This window comes from Danio rerio, chromosome 14, assembly GCF_052040795.2.
Source record: "Danio rerio strain M-AB ecotype USA chromosome 14, GRCz13ab, whole genome shotgun sequence".
NCBI classification, from domain to species: domain Eukaryota; kingdom Metazoa; phylum Chordata; class Actinopteri; order Cypriniformes; family Danionidae; genus Danio; species Danio rerio.
Genome location: NC_141034.1, coordinates 40,554,614 through 40,568,722, shown reverse-complemented (window position 1 = coordinate 40,568,722; position 14,109 = coordinate 40,554,614). Strand labels below are relative to the sequence as shown.

Genomic DNA, 14,109 nt, shown 5'->3' with positions numbered 1-14,109 from the left:
CCTAGAGAATATATATATATATATATATATATATATATATATATATGAGCGATATCACACTCATAGCAGTGCGATATGGCTGTATATCGGCACTGGTGGGAGGCGTGCATTGCCATGCCTTAGTGCTCCCACCAGTGCCGATATACAGCCATATCGCACTGCTACGAGTGTGATATTGCATTTATACAACAGTTTGTCGACATAATTGTGTATATAAAAACAAAATCTAACACAGAAAGTCTCAAAAACAACTTTTGTATGAGGAATTACTTTCTTCCGCGTTAGATTCAAATCATAAGCTGACAGTTAAACAGCTGAACAAGCATCTTTTAAACTAGATCTGTAATTTTAGATCTTACCTAAATATATTACGGCTATCAGCCAATCAGATTCGAGAACCAGACAGAACTGTTGTATATATAATTTGCATATCTCTAGTACAAAAGTGTTAACATTGAACGAAGTCAGGGTCAAAATTTCTTGTCTCATTTTTTGGATATACTAACTGAAGTCAAAGGTTGTTATAGAGTTTGTGTATGTTCTTTTATCATTTACTTTTTCTGAAAATATTGTGAACAGCCGCCAGAAAAAAAAAAAAAAAAAACATAAAACTTTACAATGAGGTTCCATTTGGTAATGTTAAAGGTTTTGTGGAGTGCTTTAAAATGTGCATTTTTTTACCCAGTGTTTGACTCAACTGAAAAATGAGAAAGGGTGGGACATAAGTAGCTCCTCCACATCCAATAGCATTTCATTTTTGTATCACAGCTCTGCCAGCAATTGTGGTTGAGATCAAGCACATCAAATGAAAAGCAAATGAAAAGCAACTTGAACTGACACTGCAGACTGTGGATGTTTATATCAGTTTCATATTTTGTAAATGTGAATTTTGTCACTGTTTTGGAGCACACCAGCTATTAGATTTCCTAACAGAACTAGCTACTAGATATCCTAATAAAATCTACCAGACTGAAAGTTTCATTTAAAATATTTTATTTTAATTTCACAGGACCTTAATGTTAATGTATTTGCTAATATGAACAAACAATGAACAAAACTCACAGTGTACCAACTAATGTTAACTAGTACAACTTTGAATATTATTAATACATTAATTAAAGGTCCCATAAAATTAAAATAACGTTTTTTAGATGTTTGCATCAGTATTGTTAGTTTTTTAAGAGATCTACAAGCTGGTCTGCTCCAAAACAGGGACAAAACTCATGTTTAGAAGATGTACACTGATATAAACATGTAAAGTTTGTCACTTCTGCCTAAACGGATCTACAGTTTTATTTACATCACCTCATACTTCAGTTTCTCATCAAATCATAACCAATCAAATGCTCTCTAGTGTCTGACATGCCCCGCCCCCTTCAAGACGCTTCTCATTTGCTTTTCATTTGATGCACTTGAGCTTAACCTCTCTCATTTGCACAGCAGTGATAAAACAAAATGCTATTGGCTGTTTTTAAAAAGGGGGAGGAGCTACACTATGTCCCACTCTTCGTGTTTTGGTTGAGATTATGTCAAACATTGAATAAAAATGCATATTTCAAAGCACTTCACAGGATGTTTAAGGTTGAAATTAACATTAACTACCATTAATAAATCCTGTAATATTGTTCAATCTTAGTTCTCAGTTCATGTTAGTAAATACAGGATATAATGAAACCTTATTGTGAAATGTGGCCTAAAAAAAAAAGATCTCAAAATCTGAATGCCAAAAGCGAAAGTGGCAAGTAGCTAAAACTTCACAAACTGATGGAAATAAAGAAACCAGGCTCAGTTAAGGGACCATTTGTCCTCTGGCCAAACAAATGAAGAGGTAGAACTGCTGTCTAATCAGCATCAACATCCTTCTTGTTATTGGTGCAGGTCCCAGACATCCCAGACAGGTTGTGTTCAAGAGGGCCTCATGGATCTGTGTTGAGGACTTGAGTGTTTACTCTTGAGGCCTTTATGTGCATGTCTGTGTGTGTTTGCACTACATGTCAGATGGTTTTGATTCCACATAGACTCAAGCAGTTGGTTGCTGATGTATGTGTGAAACTGAATTTGAGTGTATGGATATTGATATGTGTGTGGGTGCAGTATGCTCCTGTTATTGGATGCATTGATCGGCCTTTATGTAAATTTGGGCTTGTTTGCATGAGTGCATACAGTATTGACAATATGTGCGTGTGTGTGTGTGTGTGTGTGTGTGTGTGTGTGTGTGTGTGTGTGTGTGTGTGTGTATTTGTTTACACAGACGTTGATGAATGCAAAGCAGGCCTGGCAGATTGTAGTGTTTCTGAGGCTGAATGTGTGAACACAGCGGGCGGATATTTCTGTCAGTGCAAAAATGGATTCAGCGGAGATGGCCATCACTGTGTTGGTATGACAAAACGCATTCATTTAAACACTATTTTACGAAACTAATTAGTAGGGCTGCATGTTTTAGAAAGATTGAACATTGCAATATTGTTATTCTGCAATATATGTGGCGTCACAGTGGCGCAGTGGGTAGCACAATCACCTCACAGCAATAAGGTCACTGGTTTGAGCCCTGGCTGGGTCAGTTGGCATTTCTGTGTGGAGATTGCATGTTCTTTCCGTGTTTGCGTGGGTTTCCTCTGGGTGCTCCGGTTTCCCCAACAGTCTAAAGACTTGTGCTATAGGTACAGTGAATAAGCTAAACTTGCTGTAGTGTATGAGTGTGAATGCAAGTGTATGGATGTTTCCCAGTCTTGGGTTGCTGCTGGAAGGGCATCAGCTGCGTAAAACATATGCTGGATAGGTTGGCGGTTCATTCCGCTGTGGTGATCCCTGATTCATAAGGACTAACCCGAAAAGAAAACGAATGAATGAATGAATGTTGCAATATGAATACAATTTCACCAGATGACTTAAATATCTCTGTTTGGAAAGAATTTATCATTTTAAACTGATTTGGAAGATTCTGTAAGGTAGTGCATCTGTATAAAACATAATAAACAATTTACAGGCATAGAAAAATACAATAAAGGAAAATGTACAAATCAAATAAACAATAAACAACTATTTTGAGGTATACAGCAATTGAATAATCAAATGTCAAAAATATGGCATAGTCTTTGTTGTATAAACCATTCAATAATTATAATCATTATTCAAGTTACAAATGTTACAATTTCCTATGCCTGAATGCTTTTAAAATCTTCATACAAATCACACACCTAAAAAAACACATGCAAATATTCAATTACAATCCAGACTTAACACTGCATATCCTCCCAGCAAGCATTTTTTGTTTTTAAAAGATGTCTAATAGATGTCTAACAGATGTCTAAACATAGTCGTCGTCTTGGCTAAAACAAGGCTAAATTTGGGCTGTCTAGACTAGTCATCAAATAAACAGAAATGAATGACTACACATATAAAGTGTCTAATCTGTCTATTTGATATATTGGGCTATTCTTAGATTTCTATTGGATTTTTACTGACACCCCAAGTTTAGCCTTGTTTTAGCCAAGACGACTACATTTAGATGTCTGTTAGACGTCTATTAAACACAAAATTGTTTGCCGAGCTGTGATGTAACTATTGCGAATGATCACATTTCGGTATTGAGACTGAAACGATATACAGTATTGTGCAGCCCTAGTTCCCATCGCTACTAGCACTGTTAATTGCTTTTTTTGCTTTTAATTGACACTGCAAAAAAAATACATTTATTTTATTGAAAAACATGTTTTCGTTTCTATGAAAAAGCAACATTTTAAAATATAGTGAAATAGAACATTTTTATTTAAATTGTACTAATATGCCTCAATATTACACAGTTTTTCTGTGGCTTTTAATTTTAGTTTTTTATTATTAGTTATACTTTTTCATATTTTTGTTGTCCGTTTTGAATTTCAACTTTATTTTTGCACTTTTATTTTAATTTTATTCGTTTTACTAGTTATTTTTAAAATTAGATTAAGTTATTTAAAGTTTAAGATAAATCCAATAAAAATGAAATATATGTTGTATATTTGTATTGTTGCAGATATAGATGAGTGTCGACTAGATTTGCATGACTGCGATGTAAACGCTGAATGTTTAAATGCCGTAGGAGAATATCAATGTAGATGCCGATCTGGCTTCACAGGCACTGGTTTCAGCTGTCAAGGTAAGATTTAATTATTAAACTGAAAAACCACCTTCTTAATAACCATTATAGCATTCACATTATCTGTAATTATGGGTTAAACTTGATACAATCTTCTAATCTGAATTTGTGCAAGATTAAATGCACTAACAAGAACACACTAACAGTAAATGTACTAACATTTAGCAGTACTGTATGGTACAACATAACTGACCTGATTTTCATGCTCTGTTTCCTGTTTCAGCAGAGTTTAATGGCACCTCCTTGTGGCCGAGTACTGCTAGTCCTCCTGATGTCACTTCAACATTGCAACACAAAAAAGGCGTGCAGAGCTGCCCCTCTACACACGACTCGTATTGTCTGTATGATGGAGTCTGCTTCTATTTTCCTGAGATGGAGTCTTACGCCTGCAAGCAAGTGTTTACCCCTAGAGTTTTTGTCATGCAGAAACATCAGACCGATCCTCATAGTCCTTATTTTTGCATTTTCCCTATTTCCCTTAAGCTCTAAAGCCAATTTTGAAAATACAGCTTTCTGAAATAAGCAGTAGATGGCAGTCTTGTACTGAGAATCATTTAGCTTTTTGTTGAACGTTTGCCCTTGACAAAAAGGACACACGTTAATCATATTCCTCAGTGCAATTTTATTCTTCAGTTCGGATCTCTTTGTCCCCTGACAGATATGATGAATATTGCATTTAATGATGCTCTCTTTGTGTGTGTGTGATGCAGCTGTGTGCTAGGTTACATGGGGGAGCGCTGTCAGTTCAGTGATCTTGAATGGTGGGAGTTGCAGCAGGCTGAAGAGGAGAAGAGGAGGAATATGGTTATAGCCGTGTGTATTGTGCTCCTCATCACCATTCTCTCCATCGCTGCCTGCATCACCTTCTGCTATAGGTGAGAGTCAGAGCAAAGCTAATATGTTAATAGCACACTAATAATTTCTGTTAATGGGTGTTAAGAGTGAAAGATGAATGATCTGCAATAATATATAATATTTTATGTTCAAACAAATATGTAATCTACATGACCAACAGTAAGGAGTATTGACACCTAAAGTATTACAATTCAATTTTAAATTCCATTTCAATTCCTGAATTTGAATGAAACTGGATTGAAGGTCATGCAAAGGATGCACAATTTAAATCTTATATAGTTATAAAGTAAGGCATATACATAGAAAACAAGTTTGGCCAGTAATAATAATACATTTGGCTTGACAAAATCTTGTTCATTCATTCATTCATTTTCATTAGGCTTAGTCCCATATTTGTCAGGGGTCACCACAGTGGAATGAACCGCCAACTATTCCGGCATATATTTTATGCTAGATAGATAGATAGATAGATAGATAGATAGATAGATAGATAGATAGATAGATAGATAGATAGATAGATAGATAGATTGATTGATTGATTGATTGATTGATTGATTAATAGACAGATGGAAGGATAGATATATATATAGATAGATAGATAGATAGATAGATAGATAGATAGATAGATAGATAGATAGATAGATAGATAGATAGATAGATAGATAGATAGATAGATTGATTGATAGACAGATGGAAGGATAGATGGATAGATAGATAGATAGATAGATAGATAGATAGATAGATAGATAGATAGATAGATAGATAGATAGATAGATAGATAGATAGATAGATAGATTGATTGATTGATTGATAGATAGACAGATGGAAGGATAGATGGATAGATAGATAGATAGATAGATAGATAGATAGATAGATAGATAGATAGATAGATAGATAGATAGATAGATAGATAGATAGATAGATAGATAGATAGATAGAAAGAAAGATAGATATCCAATTGAAAAAAGCTCAAAACGAGAGCATCTAACACATTTTTAGATGTAATTGTGCCTCTGATTTGTAGTGGATTCAAGAGACAAGATGAAAATAGAGACTGTGACAAAAATAATGGCTCAAAAACAACTTTTTTTCATTTCATCCAAGAGCGGTAATGGTTCGATCGCTGCTGGTCTGGGTTCATTTCCCTGCTTTAGCGGGTGAACAGCGTGTAAAAGTGGCATTAAATTGTTTATTAGGAGAGGAGGCCTGAGCCAAGGCCAGTGAAAGATTTAAAGATGATTTCATCCCATTGAGCATGTGTCAGTAGACTTCAAACACACACACACATACACACACATCAAAACAGCTGGGTGACATTTTCCTCGCCCTGGTAAAGTATCTAATTCTCTATGCCTGTGTTTGGAGGGTTTAGTGACATTGAGCCATGATGTTGTGTTTTCTTCAGCATACTTATGTGTGGTTCCTCAAGCCTCTGCACCTCAATGCTGCAATTGCACGCTTTCAATTACATGCTTGGTTTAGCTTGTACTACAGCAATTACACATCAAAATAGGTCATTCCTGCTGCCTAAAATGGACCCAGCGATCTATAACCTTATTTAAAAGCTACATGGGTGGCGATTTTTCTGTCAAAAATTGCATTTTTTCACTTGGTTACTCATTTTCCATTTTATTTTTCTTCCAATTTTTTTTAATCTAGATCAGCTGTCACCGCACACACATACAAACATGATACTGGTTTGGTTTATCCCGAAGCCCATTATTGCCCCAGGTGTAGGGGTGAGACACCCACATATCAAATACACGTTTGTAATAATGCTACTTATCATACCTTCATGTCTCACTGCAGGTCTCCAGATTTCATTCTCACTCAACAGGATGCAGAGATTGGTTTTGGCCTCGGTGTCAGTTAGCAGACTGTCGGGAAAAAATCAAAACACCTCAGATTACTATTTACATAGATATGATACGTATATGATATAATACATTTCCTAGGAGCCAGTTCAATGAGTTTGACATTCAACCTTTCAGAAACTAACAAAGGAAATACATTCAAAGGTCACTGAACCTACAGACTTCATAACTCAAGCACACAAGGCTTCATCAGTAAAATGGAAAGATTTGTCATATGAAAAAATATGTTTTTTCTTTGGTATGGGATTCATTCATTCATTCACCTTAGTCCCTATATTCATCAGGGGTCGCCACAGCGGAATGAACCGCCAACTTATCCAGCGTATGTTTTAGACAGCGGATGCCCTGCCAGTTGCAACCTAGTACAATTTAGCTTACTCTATTCACCTAAATTCATAAAATAACGGATATTAAATTACAGAAATTTAGAAAAATTCAAAATTTCTGTAAATTAAACAACCATTATTTTACTTTTTTTCCGGCTGCCGTGAATAAACTGTAAAATTACAGATTTTTTATTTTTTTTTACAGTTTAATAAACCTTAAAATTACAGATTTATTTTACAGTGCTCGCTTTATTTTTAAGATTTACTTTTGCCCTTTTTGCCTTATAAGACAGTATTGAGACAGGAAGTAATGTTGGAGAGAGAGAGGGGGTAGGGAAATGTCCTCGAGTCGGTACTCGAACTCGGGACGCCCTGAAGTGCTACTGCATGTCGGCGCTCTAACCACTAGGCTATTGCGCCAACAGAGCTAGCTTTTTTAACGTCTAATCATGTTGTTTAATCCTGCCCCTTTTCGCAGCACCGTACAACAGATTTTCGCACGCACAAACTCTAGTGTGACCGCATTGTTATTGTTATTAATATTATTGTTAGTGTTTTGTGGCCATAAACTAATGCACAAACAGTGCAACCTCTATGATCGTCTTGCTAAAATGGTGAAAAAGTGCGTTCCAAAGAGAAGCTTTTTTTGACCCCTACACCCTCCATCTCTTTGAAGCTGTCACTCCGCAGGGTAAACCCTTCTAAGGGAGAGTCATAGGCATAAGGATGAGCTCTTCCGAATGGAGCGCAGTGTAGATTCTAGAGATTTATTCATATCAGCACCAAGTTTGGTCAGTGTAATCCAAAGGCATCAGTTGAATCACAAAGATCTAGAATTTCGTTAAAGGGCATACAGTATCTGTAGCTGACAAACTTTCACCATTTCATAAAAAAGTTATAATTCAGGCATACAAAGTTCGATCTGCCTATAGAGCTCATGTTAGACAAAAGTCTTGACCTGAACATATATACTTGCATATATACTGGCAACAGGAAACCACATGTTTTGCTCTGTAACAAGATATTTTAGAGATTTAATTATATTAGCACCAGCTTTTGTCAGTGTACTCTTAAGGTATTTGTGATATCAAATCAAGAAGATCTAGCTTTTTAACACACAATTTTCCAATTTTCTCTTTGTATTCCGTACAGTATAGTAAGTTCAACATGTACATGTTGCTGTTGAATTTTTTTGAGGTTATTCATGGTCTGCAAAATATAATTTTCTAATTAGAATAGGTTGAATTTTGACATGTGATGGAAAAACTGAGGAGATTAATGCCATCTCAATGTAACTATTTTTTTTTCATGTAAAACAACATGGGGTGTTGGAAAAAAGTGAATAAGAGTGTTTTGTTGTTTATCAGGCCTAAAAGAAATTTTGGAGGGTGTCCCTCAGAGGACAGTGTAGGAGAAATGAGTGCGAGTGAAGACAGTTTCACTGAGACCACAACAGCCACTCCAGAGGTAAGAGGATTCCTAGGAACTTTTTAATTGTTTGTTTTTGTTGGGGATTTTGTGCATTGACACATTATGTGTATGCAGGTCTATGTAGTTTTGGACACTTCTACTTGCACTGCTGATAAGGTCCTTCATGTACAGTGTTCCACATCAACAATATGCTCCTCTTGCCCTACACAAACAGGTATGAATCTTCAGTCATAGATTACATCACAGTTTGTTTCAGTTGATAGAATAATTTATAAATTGATATTTCAGTACATGTATATTTTGTGCTCATTCAGATAAAGCAAATTAATAAACTACATTTGTTTAATTTTTGGCACTTCACAAAACAAAATAACATTAAAAAAATCTGGTGAACAGTTATAAAACAGAAAACATGTCGGAAAAAAATAACTCAAAGTAACCTTATTAAAACTATAAAAAAATTATAATAACCATAACTAAAAAACTTTTTAATATTTGTTTTTTAACCATTTTTTTATTGGGAAATTATGAAATTATATAGGTCTAATATATTAAGCCAATATATTGTATATGTACAGTAAATATTTGAATTTTGAGTGTGCTGTTTTATAAATTAATATAGGTTTTACCCTACTTCTGCAGTTTTGAGGACACTGAAAGACGATGTTGTTCATGATGAAATAACATCTGACTGAATGGGTCATTCTGTTCTTCTTCTCAACTTCTTCTCATTGAAGTGATGTTGGATATACATATTTACAACCAAACTGTAAATACAAACATGATAAAATAAAACAAGATCTTCAGCCATAGATTGCACCACACTTTTGTTATAGTTCATAGAATAATTTCTAAGTTTATATTTACTGTATACAGTACATACAGTATATGGTTTGTGCTTATTCAGATGGAACAAATTAATTAACTACATGTGTTTCATTTTTGGCACTGGAAAAAAATAACGCATTTTATTTTAAAAAAATGTAGTGAACATGTCTAAAACAGAAAATATGTCTAAAAAACTCAAAGTAACCTTATTAAAACATTTTTGAAGTGTGTTCTAAATCTACTTTGGTTATTTGAATTTATGCATTGCAATATTTTTATTTTTTGTTTAAGTTTTTGTTAAAGCTACAAAATGCAATAATTCCTTGTGCCCAAATGCTTTAAACAGTCACAGGCCTTAAAACACACACAACTAATAAACTTTCACGTTTTTATGGTTGCACTGAAATGACTCCATAATTGTACCTGGTCAACTATAATCCTGACTCCACATTACAGATCCTGCGGTCTGTATATTGCGCATTCACACATTGGAATATCAGTGCTAAAACAATATATTGTGCAGCCCTAATTTATACAGTAAATATTTGAATTTTGATATTGTTTACATATACAAGAAAAAATAAACATGTCAATGACTCATTTTTTTTATTTCTTTGAATAATTCTAATTCTTCTATATCTAATATCTAATAAATGTATTCTTATATATTGTGGTTGTTTTCTTTTTAAACCAGGAGACAGATTTTCTTCAGAAGAGGCTGGGAAGCTACAAAGAGATGGTTGTAGCCTGGCTGTTGCCATCTGCTCCGTATCCTGCGATATTCCCAAAATACTGCTCACAGAGAAAACCACTGATAATCTAATCTCCTTAGAGGATGCTCAGAGTCCGACATCATCCCAGTGATTCACCACAAATAGTCTGACCCATGAACTGCTAATGTAAATATGTTCAAGATTAAAGTCATACAGTGTTACGATACATTACCGTACATTTTTTTTTACAAGATTCCACATACAGTAGATGTGGTTATCTGTCAGCAGATTTTATACAAAAGTAGGTCACGTCATATTTGCGGAAGTCAAGAGATGAGCCATGCAGCGATCCGTAAAAACCATAAAATATGTTGAGACTATTTCATTTAATCTAAAGAAAATCTTGTTTGTAAGATTGCCATTTCTTTTCACTATTGAGCCATAATTAGATCTAAAATCCAAAGCCTTTCTCCACAAATGTTGCTTTGTAAATAGTAAAGATGCCTCGTTTTGTGTCGAGACATTGGGTAGGGTCTTATATTGAATCTTTTGTATTATAGTTATGAAAAACCGTCACTGTTTTAGTAATGGAAAACTGCTGAAGAGGAAAATCAGACACACATCCTGCTTTGTGAGCAGAAAATAACATGCACTTGGCCTATTTTGCTTCAGGTGTTTGAGAATAACATTTCAGTGGCGTATCTGGACCTGCTGACATCAATTCACAAAGAGACACATTCAATGCTGAAATCTCACGTATCAAAACATTATTAAACAGATTTATGTCTCGGTATCCAAAATATATAAACAGATATAAAAACATGAAATTTAAACAGATTAAAGTCTCAGGTTAGTGATTGAATCATGCGTAAATTATTCAAGTTAGTAGGTCAGAATCCGCTCTGCTTTCTTGGTCAAACGTTTCACAAGTCTTATAAATTATACACAATATTTGGGCATATCTATATATCAGTGTTACTAACATACAGTGTATATGCTGGGATTATAGGGTTTTAACCTAGTTCTGCTGTTTTGAGGATACTAAAGGACCATGTTATTCAAGATGAAATAACATCTGACTGAATGGGTTTTGTTTTCATTCTCTTCAGCTTTTTCTTCTCATTGATGTGACGTTGGATATCCATATTTACAACCAAACTGTGAATACATTGTAACATGCCAAAATAAAACAAAATCATCTGAAGCTCTAAATGTACCAAGATTCATTTAAAAGGAATAGCAAAAATCTAGCATTGTGAAGAACAAAAACTGTATACTAAAGCATGCAGATTATATTCGGTTTAAATTTTACATATCACTTTATATTAAGTGGCCTTAAGTAATACTTACACTTAAATTAATAATTTGTTACAATTTACTTATTGTGTAAATACATGTTTTACATTGTACTTATGCTTGATTAAATACCTGCATGCCATTACATCTGTAATTATTTTTGGAATTATATTTCTAATTGCGCTGTTGATCATCTCTTATACCTTAACCCATCTTTAAACAAACCCATGCCTCAAACTTGTCCCTTACCCTACCCATATCCCACCTCAATAGCACCCGAAGTGTTCTGCAATACATTATGAACACAATAAGTGCATTGTATTTATATTTTGTTGTAAGTACATAGTAGTTAGGGTGAATTAATATAAAGTGAAACCAAAGTTTACTCTATAAACTGCATTAGTATCTGTTTTCATGCTACTAGTACTTATTTTTAGCTACTAGTATCTTTTCTTTTAAGAACTGCTTATTTGTTGGCTATTATTTGCTGTTATTATGTTTTTTAAAATATTGTTTTTAAAATATATACTAGTTCTCAATATTAGATACTGCTGCTAGCACACATTAGGCTCGGAGACAGAATTGTGGCAAGGCAAAGATCTGGAAAAGGTTACAAAAAATTCTGCAGTACTATAGGTTCCTAAGAGCACAGTGACCTTCATAATCCTTAAATGGACGATGTTTGGGATGACCAGAACTTTTCCTAGAGATGGCCGTCTGGTCAAACTGAGCTATCGGGTGAGAGGGGTAAAGAAGAACCCAAAGATCACTGAGCTCCAGAGATGGGAGAAAACTATAGAAATTCAACCATCACTGCAGCTTTCCACCAGTTGGGGCTTTATGGCAAAGTGGGCCTACACAAGCCCACATGGAGTTTGCTAAAATGGCGAAAAATACAGTTTTTTGGTCTGATGAGACCAAGATGGAACTTTTTGGCCTTAATTCTTAGCTGTATGTGTGGAGAAAACCAGGCACTACTTATCACCTGTCCAATACAGTCCCAACAGTAAAGTATGTTGGTGGCAGCATTATGCTGTGGGGGTGTTTTTTAGCTGAAGGGACAGGACAACTGGTTCCAATCAAGAGAAAGATCAATGCGGCTAAGTACAGGGATATCCTGGATGAAATCCTTCTCCAGAGTGCTCAGGACCTCAGACTGGGCCAAAGGTTTACCTTCCAACAAGACAATGACCCTAAGAACACAGCTAAAATTAAAAAGCAGTGGCTTCACAACAACTCTGTGACTGTTCTTGAATTACCCTACCAGAACCCTGACTTAAACCCAATTGAGCATCTCTGGAGACACCTAAAAATGGCTGTCGACCAATGTTTACCATTCAACCTGACAGATCTGGAGAGGATCTGCACAGAGAAATCGTAGAAGATCCCCAAATCCAGGTGTGAAAAGCTTGTTGCATATTTCCCATGGTTGTATTAGATCAAAAGGGTGCTTCAACTAAATAGTGAGCAAAAGGTCTGATGTGATTTTTCTTATTTAATAAATCTGTAAAAATGTCAAGAATTCTGTGTTTTTTTTTCTGTCAATATTGGGGTGCTGTGTGTACAATAATGAGGAAAAAATAAACTTAAATGAATTTAGCCAATGGCTGCGATATAACAAAGAGTGAAAATTTTAAGGGGGTCTGAATACTTTCCGTACCCACTGCAGACACTAATTTTATTGTAGCATTAATTTCCTCGTCTTTTAAATTTAAAATGTATTCATTTACACAACTGTATACTAAGCCACTTAAAAATGAGAATACAAGTGAAGCAATTAAAGAAAGAATAAAATACAAGTAGCTCTTTCATATGTTTCTATTTTACAGCAGACTGAAAAACGACTACTATCAGCAACATCTGACCTCTTGACTAAGGTCAACTGTTAGCTAGCTGTTTGTTTGCAGAAAGAACAACCCACACACTTTGTAAGCACATACACATAGACACACACACACTCTCTCTCTCTTTTAATCTCTTTATTTTTGCCGTCACTGGCCCACATATGTATTGATTTTTAGAGAGGGTCCACTTATCTATATATTGCTCTCTGACTCGATGAACACTGGAGTCCAGGTTGCACTCCAAACTGGGGGGAATGGAGCCTGTAATAAAAATGAAATTGAACCCACATCAATTTCTCTGATAATACGTCTCTCAACAGCCAAGAGACTCCAAAATGACTGGACACGTTTTTTTTTTTTTTTAATGTCAAAGCATTTTGTCATCTTCAATTTCCAGTGGTCACAACACATAATTTCTGGGCCATATTTGTGTCAATATAATTATTTGCACCGCTAATTTACTGTAAAAAAATGTTGGGACAGTGAACAGATTTAGTCTATGTAGCTTTATTTTATAACTCTTAAGGATGTACATTTTACATGTCTGTCTGTCTGTCCATCCATCTATCTATATTACCATCCATCCACCCACCCACCTAACCGTCCGTCTGTCCGTTCATCCATCCATCCATTAGTTGTCTGTCTGTCTATCTATTATCTGTCTGTATGTCTATTTGTTTCTGTCTGTCTATCTGTCTCTCTGTCTGTCTATATATCCATCCATCCATCCATCTATCCATATATGCATGTATCCATCTATCCATCCATCCATCTATCCATCAATGATAACTGACAATTCCACCAATC

General features: G+C 35.0%; 1 protein-coding gene across 13 annotated transcripts in view; it reads left to right on the top strand.

The window, feature by feature from the left end:
• The window catches only part of egf (epidermal growth factor), a 46,075-nt gene extending 33,098 nt beyond the window's left edge, over window positions 1–12,977 (top strand). For 3 of the 13 annotated variants that reach the window (XR_015506681.1, XR_015506683.1, XM_087280340.1), the window contains exons 18-24: window positions 2,252–2,377; window positions 4,013–4,135; window positions 4,362–4,527; window positions 4,846–5,010; window positions 8,558–8,657; window positions 8,736–8,835; window positions 10,144–11,374. Coding sequence is in view for 5 of the 13 variants with exons in the window: in XM_087280340.1 (XP_087136466.1) it covers window positions 2,252–2,377; window positions 4,013–4,135; window positions 4,362–4,527; window positions 4,846–5,010; window positions 8,558–8,657; window positions 8,736–8,835; window positions 10,144–10,313 (950 nt within the window). In the remaining 8 variants the exon portion in view is untranslated. 13 annotated transcript variants of the gene reach the window in all.
• The last annotated feature ends 1,132 nt before the right edge of the window (window positions 12,978–14,109 follow it).